This window comes from Nothoprocta perdicaria, unplaced genomic scaffold, assembly GCF_003342845.1.
Source record: "Nothoprocta perdicaria isolate Ctin4 unplaced genomic scaffold, notPer1 scaffold_12, whole genome shotgun sequence".
Lineage (NCBI taxonomy): Eukaryota > Metazoa > Chordata > Aves > Tinamiformes > Tinamidae > Nothoprocta > Nothoprocta perdicaria.
Genome location: NW_020454316.1, coordinates 6,468,214 through 6,487,021, shown reverse-complemented (window position 1 = coordinate 6,487,021; position 18,808 = coordinate 6,468,214). Strand labels below are relative to the sequence as shown.

Here is an 18,808-nt window from a genome sequence, read left to right as displayed (position 1 = left end):
CCGCCTTCCCCTCGCGGCCGGAAGAGCCGCGCGCGCCGGCCGGGAGCGACTCCCGGCGCCCTGCAGCGCCGCCCGCGGGCGCGGCGCGGAACGGCGGCGCCCGCGCAGCTCCGGGCCGCCCTGGGGCGCTCTGCTCCCCCGCTGAGGCGGGACGCGCTGCCCGTTGCCTGGATAGCGCTCGGGTACTTCTGACCAAAACAGCCCTTCGAGGAGCCAGCAGTGTCGTTCTGCTCTCCTGGGCTCCACCCCGGGCTGGCAGAGCAGAAACGCTATGGGCAAAATCCGAGATTTGAAAGGTGAGAGCTACAGGTTTCAAAGTCTTGAAGGAAATGTTACCCTGCATCACTTAGTGCAGGTAATCCTTTCTCCATAAATACATTAAATGTATGCTGGCCTTCATTCTTGCTGGCACACTTAAAATTAGACATATTTAACTAGTAATACTGGAAAAGCTCTTTTGTCACTTTAATTCCCTCAGAATTCAGTATGAACTAACCTCTAAGAAAAAACAGGTACATAGCAAGAGGTGTAAAAAGATATAGGACCCTTTCTTATAGAAGTATGAAGCCTAGGAGTTTTACTGAAGTTTAGTTATGTAATTGCTTAGATCTAAGGAGCTAAAGATGTAATCTATTTATTTTCCACCTGGTTATTTGGGAAAGGAAGTACTGGGAAGCTTCCTTAAAGTTGTATCAGATTAAGTCTGAAAGAAAGGGATATTTTCCCGAGTATTTTATTGCTGATATTTGGTGCTGTTTCAGTGTGCCGCCTGGCACTGCCCAGTTGTCCCTGCTGCCCATGGAGCAGTGTGATTCCAGGCAGTGCTAACTGGAGCAGTCTGCATCCCAAAAGTGAGTGGAGGGAAAAATAACCTCAGTGCTATTTCCCTGGGCCAGGAGGGTTTATGTGCAGGTCTCCCTCATGCCCTGCCATGATCCTGCGGTTGTGAAGTCCAGTTTAACCCCTCAGATTACCTCCTGTGAAGAAAAAGGAGCACAAAATGGAGAAGGCTGCCTCCTGGGAGGGAAAAAAGGTGCACAAAATGGAGGAGTTTGCCTCTTGGGAGGCAAAAAGAGGTGCAAAATGGAGGGGGCTCCTGTAAGGAAAAAGGGGCACAAAATGGAGGCAGTTGCCTCTTGCGAGGGAAAAAGGTGGTACAAAATGGAGGGGGCTGTTTCATGTGAGGAAAAAGAGGTGGAAGATGGAGGAGGCTGTCTCCTGTGGGGAAAAAGGTGCAAAATGGAGGAGGCTGTCTCTTGTGAGGAGAGATGGACACAAAATGGAGGCGCAGGCTGCCTGTGAGGTGTGGTGTAGCAATGAGGAGGGTGGCATGCTCAGGCATGCCGACACTGGCTGGAGATGGAGAATGAGTAAGTGAATTTCTGTTAACTTGTGTGTGTAGTGCACAGGTGTCCCTTTGCTGTGTGCAGGTTCCACTGCCAGTGACGGGTCACCGCTCGTGACCATGCTTGTCCGGTCTAACCCAACCCTCTCCAGACCTGAGGAGCACCTCACGACGTGCTGAGCTGTAGCAGCAGACCCAGTGCTTCTAGTCAGTGCAAGTGGGGCCTTGTATGCCTGTGGGAAATGTTTCCAAAGCTGCAGGAGGAGTCCGATTTCTAATTTGATGGAAGTGTTGCAGAGGGGCCAGAGCTGGAGGTGACCTGCCTCTGTGCAGGCATGAGGAAGCAGAGTGAGGAAAGCCTTGGTGTCCCCAGGGCTTCCCAAAGCCCAGGGTGAATGAGGATCAGGACATGCATGTCCAGATGAGGCATCCTGAATGGTCTAATTCCAGCTTCCCGTCCTGCGGCCGTGAGGATTCAGATAAGCCATTGAGATTTATGATCTGTCCATTCAAAGGCTTTGACGCAGATGAGACAGTTTTTGAGAACATCCAGTCAGTACTGAATATATCCAAAGAAAAAAGGAAAGCCTCTGCTTCCCCGGTGTGTATTACAGATAGTGATCATCAGAACCAGAGGGGGAAATTAGTTTCCCCCCTACTCGCTTAAAACACAGAAATTTTTTGAGTTGATGGTGATAGTCGAGTGTTTTTGTTGTTGTTTTGCCCTTTTTTTTTTTTTTTTTTTTTTTTTTTCTTGGTGTGTTGAAGGGAAAGGTTCAGACAGCTGGAAGAAATAAGGGCTTTTCTTTTGTTGTTGTTTTTTTTTTTTTTTTTTTTTTTTTTTGTTCCCTCCTCCTCCTCTCAAAGAATTAATAAAACTATAGTAACAGTGGATCAGTGGATTTTGGCTTGTGTAGGGATTATCCTTTGGATCTCTTCTAGTGCAGGATGTAATACAGCTAAGATCGTGGTCTATGACTGGATGGCAATTTACTGCTGTGATAAAAATACTGTTGCAAGGAGTATATTGTGGAGATATGGACAGTGGATACTTACTTAATTGGTGATTGCTAAGGAAGGTGTTTACATACCAGTTTACCTAGGAAGGGAAATTATGTGCATAGAGGTTGCTAAAATAAAATATCCCTTAATGCAATTTCATGTAGAACTTGACACATTTTTTTTGTGGAAGCATTAGTGAGAATCTACAAAGAGTATGTGATAATAGATTTAATTAATTTAAATTATTACTTCTCTAATGCACATATTAACAGGGCAGGAAGAAACTTCGATTGTGGTTCCGATTTCATCCCATCTTCTTAATTGTATGTGCAGTAACACCACACCTTGACATTTGCAAAGTGACATCAGATCACCCTGAGTTTGAAATGTGATTCCCAGCCAACAATTACATAAAATTAAACTGCATAAGTTTAAAAGTTGCATTTGAAATTTGACAGAGGATAACCACTACATCAAGAGATAAATAATGAAGAACATCATTAGTGCTTTCCAGTATATTGAAAAAAATAAATTGGAATATAAAGAATAATGTATTCATCACTGTGTAGTCGTACTTTCTTGTTTGTTGACCATGTTTGTAGGTGCTATTTTGAGCATTTCCATCAGCTGCATAGTAGCAGACTTAACAAAGAGGTAAACTATAAATCACTCTGGGTGTTAGAGCTGACAGCTGTAAATAAATACAGCTGACAGATCAAATAGCTGTTCATTGACAGTATGTGGTCTAAATGTGTTAACGAATGTGTGGACTCAGCAGTTTGGGATTAGTTTAGCAAATAAATCACAAAGTAGTGCTGTGATCCAGCAAAAAAGCACAATGCCTGTGTATCCCCAGTATGCATTGTTGTTAATATTGGAACAGGCCAGTGTAGTGCTATGTGAAAATAGAATTTTGCCTCTGATTACAGGATCCTGTCTCAAAGTGAGAGAGCATCATTCATCTTGCCCAGATCTGCCCTTAGTGAGATGTCAAGGAATGCAAGCAAATTTTGAGTGCTTGGTGAGTAAATATGATTTATATGCTTGGCAGAATCAGAGGATTTTTAACAGAAGGTAGTAATTTTACATTATTGGGTTATAATAATGATACAGCATTACTGAGTAACACATCAAACTTGAGATATATGTGAAATTTTCAATGTTTTGATTTACTGTGTTTAGCAAGAATGCCTAGAAATGAAAGAAAAATTGCCAGCAGACAATGAGAAAGATCCTGGGCAGATGAAGAGATTGCAGCTCTGAAGCAGCAATACTTTGGATGTTGCAGATAAAACATCTGTTAGAACAAGTGAATGTTCTAATAATTTGTCTTATTTGGTGCTTTTATAGATATCCTACAATAACATATATGCAATAATCAGCTATAAAGAAACAATTGAGACATATTTTGAATTGGTAATGTTGACTAGGATAGTTCTAAAGTCATTGCATACAAATCTGTTTTTTTTTTTAGAAAGGTTGTATGTTAGCACAATTGACTAAGACATTCTTTTCTAGTCTTATTTTTCCTTGCCCCTTTATTGGACTTAGGTCTTGTAGTTTGACTGTATTATAGGAACTTCCGATGCCTATAACTGATACAGTCTTTGGGTAATAAAGGCAGCTCTGATTCCCTCTAAAATTTGTTGTGGACTGGGGTGCTTTTTGGTTCTTCTGTCTACTTGCTGTCCAGTGACCTGCTCTACTAAATCTGTTGAATCTTAGTGAGAGAATAACAAGATTTTTATTTTGCCTGTAGCTTCCCTTGCCTAGGTCCAGGATGCAAAGGCTGAGACACTGAGAGGAGATAGAGGTGTGAGTGTAGAAGCAGCTGGAAAAATCTTATTTTATGTGCATTTGCTGCTTAATGTAATATGATTAGTCAAGGTCAGGGCACTTAATTGTCAGTGAAATGGAGAACAGGTTTGTTTGTTACTTACATGTGAACTAGTCCAAGACCCTTCTGTCATCAGTCTGGTTCCATTGCCAAGAACATGCTTTATTTCTTGTGAATATCCTATGACATCCATCTTAYGCTATGAACACCTCTACAGGCCAGATCCTCAGCTTGTGTAAATCCCTTCTGTAAGTCACTGAATCTCTAGTGCTTTATGTTTATACTACCTGCTTTATGCCAAGTAGGCATATTTCTTAATGTTGAGAAGTATCTTATTAATCACATTCAAGGTTATATTTTAGCATTTTGTATTACTATTATTTTTGCACAATAAGAAAAAATGTGATGACCTTATGAAATTCTCATGTTTGTACAAACTGCCAAGTGTAAAAATAAGTAAATGAAGCAGTCTGAAATTGGGACAAAAATTTGGTTTTCAGCCTTCAGCTGCTAAGAATTTTGAGTTCATCTATATATGTTTGTTTAAAAGRAATTTGATAGTTTTTGGCTGATACTCCTTTACTCTTCTCCCAAMGAGATGTCTGCAGAGAACGGATAAAATAAAGAGGTGGATCATTATAGAATTCATAGTGGTACTGCTGCCTCGGATATTTTAGGTGATGGCTCTCTAGGAACTTCTTTTCACAATGTATAAAGCAGAAATGTAATTTATGTAAGCACTTGTGCTTCAATGCTGAACACATTTGAAGCCAACAGGAATTTCTCAATTGCTGTTATTTCAGACCTGCAAAATAGTGGTTATGAGAGAGAAGAGGGCCCAGAATATAGAATCATTAACTGTGTGAACTCTGTGATTTTGTAGAGATTCTTTTCCCCAGCAACAGCTGGTTATCTCATAAACGGGTCAGCCCTTTTTTGATGCTTTTCTCTGTAACTACTGGTATTTGCAGAGATTTATGAGAGGAAAAAATGCAGGTCCTTTTAAGCATTTGGAAAGAAGGAAGAAACAGACTGAAACTGCAGCAGTTTTAAAGCATTATTTCCTTTACTCAGGTATTTCGTATCGGATTCCACTTCCAAAAGTGTGGCTGGCACTAGAAATCGTTTCCAGTCCTGTACTGATTTTAAAGTCAAAACTCCCTTAGTACTAAAGAAAAGGCAAACAGTTGCAGTTTAGAGCACTTACTAGTGCATACATATATACTCCTGTACTCCATCATGTATTAGAGCATCTTTTCTAATGACTGAATTATTGTTTGTTGATTTAAAATGAATGAATATATACTTTCTGTGACGGACATTTTAAAATTAAACAGACACTGCCTGTAAATACTTAGTAGTGTATGCTAATGCATAGCAATATATATTTCTATAAATTCTTCTGCATTTTTGTTCTCCCAGTTGAGAAACCTAGCAGTAGTTAAGCACATGCGAATCCGTTTTGCTTCTCATCTGTTTTTTTAAAGTCTCACCGTGGTCTAAAACCTTAAGCCTATGCAGGTTTTCTTTTAAATTTGTTTTCTGTGGAAAAGCTTACAGCTCTTACTTTCTTGTTATCTTAATTAATGTAATGATTTGGTTAACGTGATGAGTTTGAAGCTTCATTAGGCTTGTTTAGAAATTATTTCTAAAGCAAAACCTATGAATACTTTTCATTTAAAAGTCAATGAGATTTTTATTCTCATCTACCTCTCCTCTATAGCTGAATCCTTAGACTTGGAGTGAGGGCTGAGTGTTTGAGAACTTGACTTGATCAAGCTATATTTTTGTAGGCGGAGCTACCACTGATTTCAATAAGATGAGCCATATGAAGCTCTGGTAAGATCAAGATCCTTGGGAGATTAACACTCTTAGCTTAAGAATTCACACATTTCAGCTTAGTCATCAGAAAAATAGACACGTGCTACAGCATATGATTAACTTTTATTGGATATTTTTAAGGGAAGTGTCTGCTGAATTAGAGATTAGAACGTTGTAAATGGTCCACACAATGAAAAAAAATCATTAAGCAGTATTTCAATATGTTCCTAAAGCAATAAGCAGGCAACAGACACTGTCAAATAAATAAATAAGGGACTTCTGTTTTTCTAAGTTTTGGAGTATCTCTTGCAGATTCATCCCAGTTCTGCCTTGATTGTTACTTTTGCACCTCTAAGACTGCACCAGTTCCTGGAATTCTGAAAAGAAAAAAGAAAGGTAGAAATAGTAATTTTCTATTGGAAATAAAAGATTAGTGTTTTCTTCACGAGGTTTAGAATAGGAATGAACTGAAAGCAAATGGCTGACAGGTGAGCAAAGGGGAAGAAACATAAGACATTGCTCTAAACAATAGATGGAAAAGTCATGCTTTGCTAACATTTGTAAGATAGTTTTATAAATTTATAAAGCCTATGGTGGTTTTAGCATACTGTGCTTAACTTGGGCAAAAATAATGGTAAGGAATTTGTGAAAGAAGAAAATTAGCACTTTTGTAAAAGGATTGACTCTGTGTTTTATCAGCTGTTTATAGTGCTTTAGCAGTTGAGAAGTGTTGATTTAGAGCATAATCAAAAGCCAAAAATGTTTTGAGTTTCAAGTAGTTCAAGTGTGACATTCAAACACTGTTATACATGAGAATATTCCATTTTAGAAGATCTTCTACTACTTTGGACTGAGTTACAGTATCTACTCAGCCACATCCCTGGAGAATTATATTGGGATATGCGTAGCTCCATACATCATGTGTATTTATCCTGAGACATTTCCTAAGGAACTGAATTTAATACTTTCCAAAAAACCGTAAGAGTTCAGTCCCCACCTCACACAGTGAGCTAGGGAATCTGCACAGCAGCACATTCCCTTTACGCCTTTCCCTAAGGCACTTGCATGCTCTTCCCTACAGCTTGCTTCTCATAGAGAAGTTGCCACTGCGTCCAAGACTTTTCTGCATGTGTGCATTCACATTCCGGCTTCCTGCCCAAACAGGGCATGGAAATATGGAATTAGGAAATCGGGAGATTTCTGCTGCACTGAGCAGCCATTGAGTCATCCTGGCATGTTCCTGGAGTTGGTGCAGTAGGATGCATCCTAAAAGAACCACTGCTTCCCATCAGATCCTTTAACCTACTACCAGAGATAACATCCAAACCTTTGCACAAAGCCTCTTGAGGGATCTTAGGCCCAGGATAATGTACTTTATCATTCGCTTTTGTATTACACATAATAGAAAACATATTACATATATTGAAATACGTACAGCTCAAACCTTGCATGTTGGGTATGATTTCACTGCTTCTAGTGGAATTTCTGTTGGGAGATACTGTTGTAAATCAGATGATGTGAGTGACAATCCTACCTTACAGGGCTTTTTGTTTTGTTCTGGGTTTTATACTTGTATATTGCTAGTGCTGCATTATACAAGAAAGTGGAAGGAGAAACAATCTATGGTTACTTTGTGTTTATAATTAGTCTATTTATAAATCAGTTAATACCTTCAGCCCCAATTTTACCATCCCCATCATGATCTGCAGCTGCCAGGAGGGTCTTAGTTTCTGAAGTAGTCAACACCCTGGCTCCACATTCAAACCTCTGAAGAAAATACCTAGAAGGAAGCACCTTTGGTTATGATTTTCACAAAATAATATGCTTTTAGGCTGGCTGCTTAATCAAATGGTTCTCCATAAAGAATTATTTACTCCAGTAGCCAAGTCCTCCAAAGGYTGCTTTGTTTGACAAACTAAATCTTTATTATATATCTACATTGTAAGTATATTTGATTCTGCCCACTATTAAAATGTAGCTCCATGAGTATATTTTTGCTGTACTGGCCATTAAGACAGTTATTTAATAATTTAATTTGTATCAATTATTAAATATTTTTTATTATATAATACACCATTTTACACCATTCAGAGTCTACTGAAGGTTTSATCATGCAATTAGCATAATCTCTGCTCTCCTTTACAATACAGTTTTGAAAATAAAAGTCTTAATTTATAACAGTCACTTAATACTAGTTAAGGCAATACAGAAAATCCTTACTTGAGCTCATCTTCCTCAATAAAGCCGCTTTGATCATTGTCGAGGATCCGGAAGATCTCCTTGAGTTGACTGCTACTCTTTTTAGACATCCCACTGATCTGAAAGAATTTTTTGGGACTAAAGGAATCTGGAGCTGAAAATAAATTAATAAATAAATTAACCCCAGACCACTGAGTTCACTGTTCCTGAGTGGTCTGAGGATATTACTTTATTATATTTTAATTGTTCTAAATATGTAAGGTAAGCAAAAGACTGTCAAAGAATGAATTTTGTCATGCTATGCCATGCCTTCCTAAGCATCAGAAACATCATGTGGTTGTAAGTTACAAACTCAAACTACTGGCAATATGAAATAGTCATGAACAAATACACTAAAGTAACTAAGTAAAGAGACAACACAATTTGGTTTCTGGTAGGCACCTGTTCAGTACTCCTTTGGGGCTGCATTAAACTTGCCACATGTCTCAAAATAACAGATGGTTATAGTTTGTTCCTCACCTTGGCAGTCCCGCAGAGCAGCAGCAATATCAGAAGGGCTTAGAATATCCGTGATGCTCATTTTAAATCTGTTCCAAAGAAGATATGTCAAACAAACTCATGAAATGCAAATCGTCTTACATTATTTTTTCTCAAAGGTTTGACAAATACTGTAGTAACTGGCTAGCAAGACTCCTTAAAGTAGACAAATCCAGTTACTTAAATTGACATTGCTGCTGTTTCTAAACAAATTGTAATACCTAGCACACTATTTCCTTAAAAAGAGCAGTGCTGAAATAACTTCTTAATGAGTTTATGTAGATGATGTTGTGAGTTGATGACCTATTTTTTGTCTTATTACCTGCTTCCTATTTAAGAAGAGCAGATTTTTTAGACTCTATRCAGCAGTTAATCCAGTCATTTACTGGAATGCATGGCATTTGACAATACAAGAAAACAAGATACGCAGTGGGAAAAAGAAAGTCAAGAAGATTTGCTTTTGTTTTCTCCCCCAACAAYTCCGAAGAATAAAAGAAAACTGATACTTATCTACATAAGGTCCATCCATATGTAATTCCAGCAGTTAAAATCTTAGAACAATGGTTATTGTACTTACTACTGGTACAGCCCTGCATAGTAATTTCATCTAATTAATCTCTGGTCAGCTGCTCACCTTTGTAGTTTTCTCAGCTAGGTAAAGGAAAAATAGCTGAGGAGATACCAGGCAAAATAGTAATGTTGACTACGGCTTGCCACTCTGGCTTATAAAGGATTCAAAAGGTGACAATAACCACTACTTAGGTTACTCTTTCATGGATCAAATGTTTGATTTGAGACCTAGCTCAAATTTCTTCCTTAACTCATTAAACTTTTCTTTCTATTTAGATCCTAAGATAATATGGGCAAGAACAACATTTTTTTAATAAATCCACTTTCAGCCTAATTACTTAATGTTTTGCCATCAAAACATATGCATTGAAACTCTAAAGGTTTTTAGTTAACTAACTCCTGAACTTAAAAGTTACATGTTAGAAGCAGTCAAATCCTTGTGAAAAGAGACTAATTTGGTTTCTCAAAGCCTGCTGGTCATTTGGGGTGTGTAGAGAAGTTGGAGACGAAAGATCTAAGGTGACAATCTGTCAAAGATAAGTTCTAATAGATAGTTTGTCACCAAGAGAGGACAGGCTGGCATCCTATGGGGTGATCTTTCTGCAGTAAGATTCGTTTTGCATTTCCTAACCATTTGCAAAATTGCAGTGCTATCACTGATCAGGGATGGAACAGAAACCAATGCCTTCAGTGACAGTAAAACTTAGAAACTAGGTATAGCTGAGTAAGGTAATCTTGATAACTGTATTGCTTGGAAGATTACATGTACTTGGATGGCATACTACTCAAAATAATATCTATTTTGATTGTTTTGAATTACATGGAATCTATAATAAACTTACTGAAATTATAAGAATAATACTTCGCTAAGGTGGACATTTATTTATATTTGTGTTACAGCACGCATACGCACGATTTCTTTCCTTAGTGTGAAATTAAAATTGCAGTTATGCCTTAGTGGATTTTCTTTTTTTCATGAGGATTGATATTAGAAGGAAACTTAGAATTAAGTTCAAAAGATTTGAGGCTGTCCTTCTGAGAGAAAAATCAATTTTCATCTTCAAGGTGATTCACGTGGACAAGATTCTGGGGTAAAGACCCAAAAAAAGAACTTAAAAACAATGTATATTTGATAGACTATTATATAACAATCTGTTAGGGTATGTAATGTCCTCATAATATGTGAACTGCTTTTAATTAATGGAAATAGTATGGTATGCTGAACAAGGAGTGTTTTTGCAGAAGCAGAACTTAAAAATTATGCAGTGGAACAGAATAGTAAAACATTTAAATTTCTTCTTTTTCTTACGTTKTTATGAGCTAATAGAGTTCAGTACATTTACTCCTGGTTTGCTTAATGACAGTGAGAACAGTATCAGCCATTGCAATTGCTTCATAATACCTGTGTGTCTGAATTAGGATAAAGAATTAAAAGGTGAAATTAGTGTAAAAAAGAGCAGATCTTGTCACATGTCTTCTAATACTCTTTCTGCTTATCCTCTTTGTTCTGGATTACATATTAATATTTTTCAGTATCTAAGATTTGGACAATATTATAATCTCTCAGGGAATGAAGTGCACATATTATGCTTTGTACAGAATCATCCTGAAATTTGCTCACCCTTCTAGGTAGATTTTTACACTTCATTGTGAAGTCTTTCCTTTCTTTGATCATCTCAAGTTCATGTGAAGCATTACAGAAGATTTTCTTACTGGTTCTTGATACTAGTTGCTGCCAAAATATTTTTTTGATTTTTTTCAATCTCTATAATACTACCATTGATGTCACTGAGAACAAAATTTCACTTTTGCCCCCCACCCACTGCTTGGCAAACTGCTTACTTTGTTTAAATATTTGTCATACAACACTATTAAAAACTAATGATCATGAGGAAGTCTAAATCATATGGATTGGAAAGATCAAGGTGGTCATATACAGTTCAAACTCAAAACAGCTTGCAGTTAATTGAAAAGTACTAAAATATATAGACTAAATACTCCAGAACAGTATCCGATTACCTCATAAGCCCTGACTTCTTGAAAACGTGGGGATCAGAATAGTTTTTGCCTGTGGAAATACRTTTAACAGCAGTAAAGGTAATGAGTGTGGTAGTAAAATAATGATCTTAGATGAAAGTTTGCTAATAGCTGCAATGCATTGACTATTAACACTTAAGAAGAATTCTTGTAATGTTTGAAATTCAATACTGACACCAAAAGTGATGCTGATCCWGACTGAAAGATGGTTTACAAAAGCCTAAAAGAGCTGAATTTCAGAATCAAGTTGATGTCACTGTATATTGATACAGGTGAGAAGCTAAGGTTACTTGTATTTATTTATTTATTAATGTCACTTCATCTGAAGCACAGGTTTCCCTTCTCTACAATTAGAATGAAATAATCCAGGATGAGTATATTATATAAACTGATGTTTTAACAGGATAATCTACTTCACAGATAAATTATCTGTTTGTTTGCATTATTTTGGGGGTATGCATTAGCTCAGGTGATTACAGCTGTGAAGTGCAACTACTGTGACCTCTGAAAGAAGACCTGAGTTTTCTAAAAGATCATATGAAGGCAATGTAGTGCTTTAGAGAAAATGTCTAATAAATCAACTAGAAGAACAATGGTTAGGTAACAGGCAGTTTACACAAGGGCAAAATGTGGTGTAGAATATGATTAGTGTGCAGTTTCCAGAAATATTTAGCACTTGCTCCAAGAAAAACTATTTTGAACCTTTCCTTTTTTTTTTTTTTTTAATTTACTAGGGCTGTTTGTAAGTGGACTATAGAAACCATGAAATACAGAATAAATCCTGCAGCACTGAGGGACAGCAGCTAAGCAAAGACAGGTACTTTTGTATTGTGTTAGGAGAGATGTATTGTATGCTTTTTCCTTTCTAAGTCACATCCTTATCCATTCTACATAAATGTGATTTATTTGTCTGAGAAAATGATACCAAAATGGACCAACCCAACTTATTAATAGCATAACTAGTTAAGAGAGATTTTTCTGATTGGAATACTTATTCACTTAAAAAGCTGACCTGAAAGCTGACTTCTAGTAAATCTCTGCTAGCATTTAATATGTTTTATGTTTGTCTTTAAATGCACTAGCAAGTGCTTTCATGACTCAGTAACATTCATCTGATTCTGACCCTACACATAACCTGCCTTCCTAAAGCACAAAGCGCTTAAAAGAGTCTCATAGTACCTGACAGCCTGTGTGGGTGAGACACAGAGAGAATGATAGAAGGAGAGTTTATTCTTGAACACACAGATAGCATTTTGTCCACCGAGCTACTCGATGTTAATGCTGAAAGAAGGAAAGGTCTATAAACCTTTCTACACAAGCCCTTCTTAACTTGCTGGAATGGTCAACAGGAGCTGATACCAGATCTACTTGTCATTAATTTTTTAATGTCCTTGATGGAATGGTAAGTGGTGAAATTGTCTTCAATTTGTTCAGACCTAGCAGGATAATCAGTGTGGAAGTAAGTGTGGTTAAATAAAGGAATTATCTGCTCACTCAGAAATGATCTGAGCTCTCTCTGCCTTTCTGTATTAGCCATTAATGCCAATAAAGTGTTTTGAGGTTTCCAGGTAACCCATACTGCATACTGAAAATATAAAACYTAATATTTGCTGAGGTATATTGTACTTTTTCACAATAGTGATAACTTTCAGCTCTGCAAGTAGAGATTTCCTTTTTTTATTGCTCTTCAGAGATGACACTGAAATTATATGTGTGAATTTTGTCAATGGATAATTTTGTTTCACTGTTCAGGGAAATTCCACAAAATTAACCTGATTAGCCTGATTCATTTATTCATTCAAGTTAATGGAAAGACGTGTTTTAACTAATGTATAAGGCATGGAAATACATTACTGAGTGTTCATAAAAGTCATATAGATTGCTTTCATTTAATGATGGTGATTTCCCCAACGTTATATTGATCCTGATCATTTTCCTGCTTTTCCAAAATGTTTTATTCTAAATGTGTTATGCATCAGCCATAATCACAAGAGCACTGACAGATAATTTTGTGATTTTAAATCTTTAATTATATGAGACAGTTGTTTGATTTTCTTCAASATTAATGCCCAAGAACTAAAAAGAAAAAGGCTGTAGTGTCAGATTAGGTGATGTTAGCAATTAGTTCATTTGTCTAACCTTAGTTTATTGCTACGTGATTGTATTATGATACAGTCTGAATGACATARCCACAATGTTATTTTTCACCAGAACTCTAGCTTAGTCAGTGCACAAGTTGGATGAGGTTCAGTTATCAATCAGCTACTCAAAATTCTTTATTTTCCTCATTCCTTCTCTCTTGTTTGTTACTCTAACCTATCTCTAAGGAGAAAAAAAAAAAAGACTAATTTCTCTTCATTCTAATGTCAATCTCAGATGTTTATATATTTGTTTTTTATAATGCTGTGAGGTGTGAATGTTATGTTATCCTCAGTTTAGAGAAGCAGAAAGGCAAGGGAATATTGATGATACTGGGACAGTATGCCCCACTTTCCTGATACGAAGCACCAGAGACTTGATGATGGAAATGCTCTTAGCTCAGTACCTCCAAAAAACAGCTCCCATTGCTTTCAGGTGTACTTGTTAGGGCTGTGAGAACATTGTGTCAAATGAGGCTTCCAGGCCAAATAAACAATTTATAATTCTGTTAACAATGAATATTCTTTATATTAATCTTGCAAGAAGTCATTCCAGCATAGGTAGGGTTAACGTGATTAAAACATGCTGGATACTTGTTCTGGCTCTCTGCATGCAGACTTTCAAGTCTCAGACTGAGAGAGAGAGAAGCTGCTGGCTCACACCAGGTCTGTGCAGGTAGCCCTGTATCTTGCTCCTTTGTTTCTCTGTGTCACACTGTGTCACTGTACAGCCAATATGCTAGAGATGTGATCTGCTGACCAGCTTGTCCGGCACAAGAGTTAGGGTGTAGGAAAAGGTCCTACACCCAGGATTAGCCACTAAAGACAAGTTGGTGTCCAAAGTGGGCTCACCAGAAGGCATATTCCCCAGCTGCAACCTAGCCCCAGTGACCTGGTGTCTGACCTGGCAGTTACATCCTGTCCTTCCTGCTTCCAAGATCTAATGCATAGTCTTTCATCATTTGGAAGACAAAATTATAGTGATCTTTGGTCATGGATAATTTAATCTGTCAATACTGACTCATAAACAGTTGTGAACAAGATGGATACTAAAACTATTTTGACTTGACTGAGTTCAAACAGATGAAATAGTGTTTGAACTTCTTTTACGTGGATCAGTAGTGCCATCAGGTGGGCAGGTAGGTGAGAGTCCTTGGAGAATTCGTAGAACAGTCTACTGTGTGTATTTTGAATGCATTKCAGTATCAGTAGACAGTGTTCATCTTGGATCCAGTGGTTTAATATTAAAAATAACAACTTCATTAGAACTAGCTCCCGCCATCCATATAGAGGCCTGCCAATCTTAATTAGTATATAAAGAATGACATAAAAATTTACAGAGCATTAAATACATGTTTTGCTCACTGCTACCTGTTACCATGATCAGGCTTTATACCCTGACATTTTATTAGCTCTTTTTTTTTTTTTTTTTTTTTTTTTTTTTTTTTTTTTACAGCAAGTGCTAGCAAATATTGAAAATAAATGGCCCACAAAAATGCTTTTAATTTCTCATTCTTTTGATATTTACTAGAAACTATAAAGTCCAGAATTCAGATGAGTGGTTTCCAGTTTAATCTGTCAGTAATATAACGACCTTCTGCTCAAAACACCGAGAAATATGGTTCAAATAGTGCAACACGCTAATTCAAGCCTTTTCTAGCAGTATGAAGTCACGTTTTCATGATCTTTCAGGGTACAGAATGTGGAAATAATTACATAATCTCAGTAGGAAGGGTTGTTAGTACAGTACAGATAGCTTGGTCTTTATTTTAAATGCTTTTTAAGATTTGACCAGGGCTTGAAACTCTGAAAAAAAAAGAAAGGAGTAGTGAAATTAGACTCATTCACGTTTTTAATCTCACAATCAAAACAGTATTTTATTTTTTTATAGTTAAAATGGGAAACAAATAATACCTTGTCTAGAAATCATTTTTGAATTTTAGTGTGTTGTTTGTAGATGATAGTGGATACTTAAAGTGTTGCATTTAAATATCATTTTTACATTATATCAATAGTTCAAAAGTAAAAATCTGTGATTTATACTAAAAATTCCTAAAGATATAAAATTTCTGCAGATTAAAAAATTGGTCTGACTACAACTCTCCAGGGCAGAATACAGACAGCCTCCTACGCTAGACCTTTCTTACAATATGAGGCAGAGCTGAGTGCCTTTGAATCAGATGCATAACAGCCAGCACATGGAGCAGGGCAGCTGTCCAGAGCTAGACACTAGGAAATGCCAAGGGCAAAGATTACTCCATTTTATAACAGGAATCTTACCATCCACGCCAATTTTACCATCTCCRTCACTGTCCCCGGCTGCCAGGAATGCCTTGGTCTCCGCGTCAGTCAGAACTCTGGCACTGGCAGAGAAGTTCTTCAGGAAGAGTCTGTTAAAGATTAGAGGACAAAWTAGCAAGAAATAGCCAATAGTAGAAATATTTAAAGTTCGTTATTGATAATAGTTGTAAAATTCCAATTCTAGTTGATACTATCCTTGAGACTATTTCAAAAATTCTGTGAAATCCCGTTGAATTCAGTGACAAAACTTCCTCCTACTTAAGTGAGAAATAAGGAAGGAAGAGGTTGTTGCATAGTAATGTGTGAAAATCCCTTGATGACATTTTGGCTTCATTTGATTGAAAAGGTAAAATTGATTCTCTAGTGGCAAGATTCCTCTGCCCTATCTTTCTTCTTCTCTCATCATGAGATTGCCAAAAWTTTAACCAGCCTTATTTTTTAATTTCAAAGCTAAATACAATCTGGGAGATAGAATTCAGGTGACAGGAGCAAGATGAAAGAACAATTGCACCTTGAACTCAGTCTGATAAAAAAAAATTTGCAGTAATAGAAAGTAAACTCCAGCAGAGCTGCCATTTTTCTCTTTACAGTATGTGACTTTTCCATACATGACATTTTCAGTGCTGTAGAAGTATTTTCTCCTTGTGATCAAACTTTTCCTTCATGTTATTTGTCTTGCAGCCTCTTCAGGCAAGCACAAAAAAAACCAAAAAGATTTTGTTCTAGAATCCARAGAGACAGAGGAAAGGGAGTATATCCTGCAGACATTTTGAGACAGTAAAAGAAAACCTATTGCTAAATCCATTAAATTTTTTGATATACTTACTTCAGTTCATCTTCCTCAATAAAGCCGCTCCTGTCCTGGTCAAGAATTCCAAAGACTTTGGCCAGCTGGTCTTTGGACTTGGAATTAAGACCCACTTTGACAAAAAAAGTTTTGTAATTGAAGGAATCTGCGTCTGAAACAAATAAGCAAGAGGTGATGAAGAAAAATAGAGATCTGGCAACAAAAAATAAGCTTTTCTACGTAGATCAACAAAATGCTCAGCAGCATAGCGAGGTGTTCCATAATCTCATTCATTCCTTCAGTTTTGTCTGTTTTGTTTGGAATTGGGGGTTTGAACTTGAGAAGAAAGAGAAATTTGATAGATAAACTGCAAAGCCGAGAGGTTTTCAAAAGGTAAACRTTACCTTGGCAGCTCTGTAGGCCAGCAGCAATTTCAGCATCTGTCAGGATACCGGCAAGAGCCATGTCCAAGGTCCTGTAAAATGGAAAATAATACTGTCTGAAATTAATACAGTTGTAAATAATAACTGTATGAAACTGTGGGGCTGATGCTCTGTTGGGAGGAAGAGCAGCAACCRTAAACAGTGATCTAGTTGATTGATTCACTGCATATTGATGTTGCTTTATCAGCCTTCAATGAGGGCAGCCACGTTTGATAAGTGGTAGCAGTTGCAACATATGTCCTGCTGCAAACCAAGGTTGCTGTTCTGCAGGACCACCAACTCTTCCATCCTTTCCTTTAGAAACATGAAGTTGGTCCTCTCTGCTGTTACCTCTGGTTAGGAATATTGTTTGCACAGAGTGAGGGCAGAACCGAAACAGAACTCCATTCTTTTTGAGCAGATTAATGTGATGACTTGCCATAGCTCCCAGAGGAAAGATTCAACTCACCTTTTTGCTTTGTTTTTCCCAAGCCAAGAACAGAAAACTTATAAAAGATCTAGGGTCTCTTGACTTAATTCTTTCTTAAATGGCAGAGATAATGACTTATATAGACCTTGGTTAATTCCTCCCGACCTTTTACAGAAGTCCTAGAGCCACGTGATGGCTCAGATACCCCAGAGGATAAGTTACTGTAGCTGACAAGACCTGCTAGCTAATCAGATTGATATTTATATCTCAAAGGAATGTGCGTGGTGTTTTAGACAATATATAAGGTTTAGTGCCATGCGAAGTAAATCTTCTCAACTTATGCCTATTTATAGTGCTCAGTATTAGTTCACTACTTGATGCACATTTGAAATAATAACAATAGTCAACGTGTCCACTCCCATAGTGAAAGGGCAGTGTTCAGTGGCACTACGCAGCATTACGCACCAGCTGAAGGTAAGACAAGGAGCGAAGCTGAGCAGTGAACTCAGCGATACTGATTTAGTGAACATTTAAGAAATAACTTCTTGTCCGTAGTCCACATTTATTATTTACACTTTAAATATTAGGCTTTTATGTGGCCAACCAGAGCTTGCCTATAGATGGCACCAAAGACAGTCAAGTCCACCTGAGAAATCTGTGAAATCTCTCTGGGGAGTATTTAGGATGAGAGAACAGAAGAACAGAAAATGAGAATTGGTCCAGGGGATATCCAAGGGACTTCTTTTTTTTTAATAACAAGTTTTTTTTTTAATGACAGGAAAATTGGATTATGTCAGCTAGATACAGAAAACAGATTTTCCTGTGTTTGTGCTGGCTAAATGTTACTGTCTGCTATGGAGATCCTTGCAAACATGAGGTCAGTTTGTTCTTTAAGCCCAGGAGTTAGTGCAGAAAGTTGATGTCTAGGAAGTACCAATGGATGAATGTTGAGATTTGATGAAACCAAAGCAATTCCTTTTGAGTCATATATTTGTACATTCTTAATTTGGCATTATTTTGACATAAATTTATACTCAAACTCTAGGGTCAGTATTGGCTTTTTAACTTGAAAGCACTTTGTCTAAGGGCACCTTCTCTTTATATTGTAATAGACATGGAAAGGTGATTTTTTCTTTCAGGACTTGAGAGACAGCAGGTGCTGTTTTCCGTTTTGATGAGTGTAGGACACATTAATGAGCAAATCAAAAGATATGGAGTATTCCAGTTGATAGACAGTTTGCTTGATAGGCCTTTAAGTTCAAAAGTAATGTGTAAATGCAGGGAGGCTGATCAAATACAAAACTTMAAATGTTTGGATTCCACAGCATCTGCTTACTGAAATGTTTTGAAATACAGAAACGATTCAGAGTGAAACTGTTGGG

The 18,808-nt window shown here is 37.3% G+C and overlaps 2 protein-coding genes across 2 annotated transcripts; both read right to left on the bottom strand.

Annotated features, from left to right (window-relative positions):
- Window positions 1-6,330: 6,330 nt before the first annotated feature.
- On the bottom strand, window positions 6,331-8,912 carry LOC112959765 (parvalbumin, thymic CPV3). The gene is made up of 4 exons (XM_026053866.1): window positions 8,724-8,912; window positions 8,226-8,358; window positions 7,676-7,785; window positions 6,331-6,382 (listed from the first exon to the last, which is right to left on the bottom strand). The coding sequence occupies exons 1-4, from the start codon at window positions 8,782-8,784 to the stop codon at window positions 6,357-6,359; spliced, it is 330 nt and encodes a 109-aa protein (XP_025909651.1). The 5' UTR covers window positions 8,785-8,912; the 3' UTR covers window positions 6,331-6,356.
- A 6,354-nt stretch (window positions 8,913-15,266) lies between these two features.
- Window positions 15,267-17,039, bottom strand: LOC112959969 (parvalbumin beta-like). Its single transcript, XM_026054128.1, has 4 exons — window positions 16,979-17,039; window positions 16,614-16,746; window positions 15,767-15,876; window positions 15,267-15,292 (listed from the first exon to the last, which is right to left on the bottom strand). The coding sequence occupies exons 1-4, from the start codon at window positions 17,037-17,039 to the stop codon at window positions 15,267-15,269; spliced, it is 330 nt and encodes a 109-aa protein (XP_025909913.1).
- Window positions 17,040-18,808: the final 1,769 nt, after the last annotated feature.

Excerpts from the sequence above, each read along its gene's own strand:
- LOC112959765 (XM_026053866.1), bottom strand. The coding sequence starts at position 8,784 with ATGAGCATCACGGATATTCTAAGCCCTTCTGATATTGCTGCTGCTCTG. Across the intron at positions 7,786-8,225 it reads ATTGAGGAAGATGAGCTCAA|GTATTTTCTTCAGAGGTTTG; the intron begins GTAAGGATTTTC and ends GCTTCCTTCTAG. Across the intron at positions 6,383-7,675 it reads TGGTAAAATTGGGGCTGAAG|AATTCCAGGAACTGGTGCAG; the intron begins GTATTAACTGAT and ends TTTTCTTTTCAG.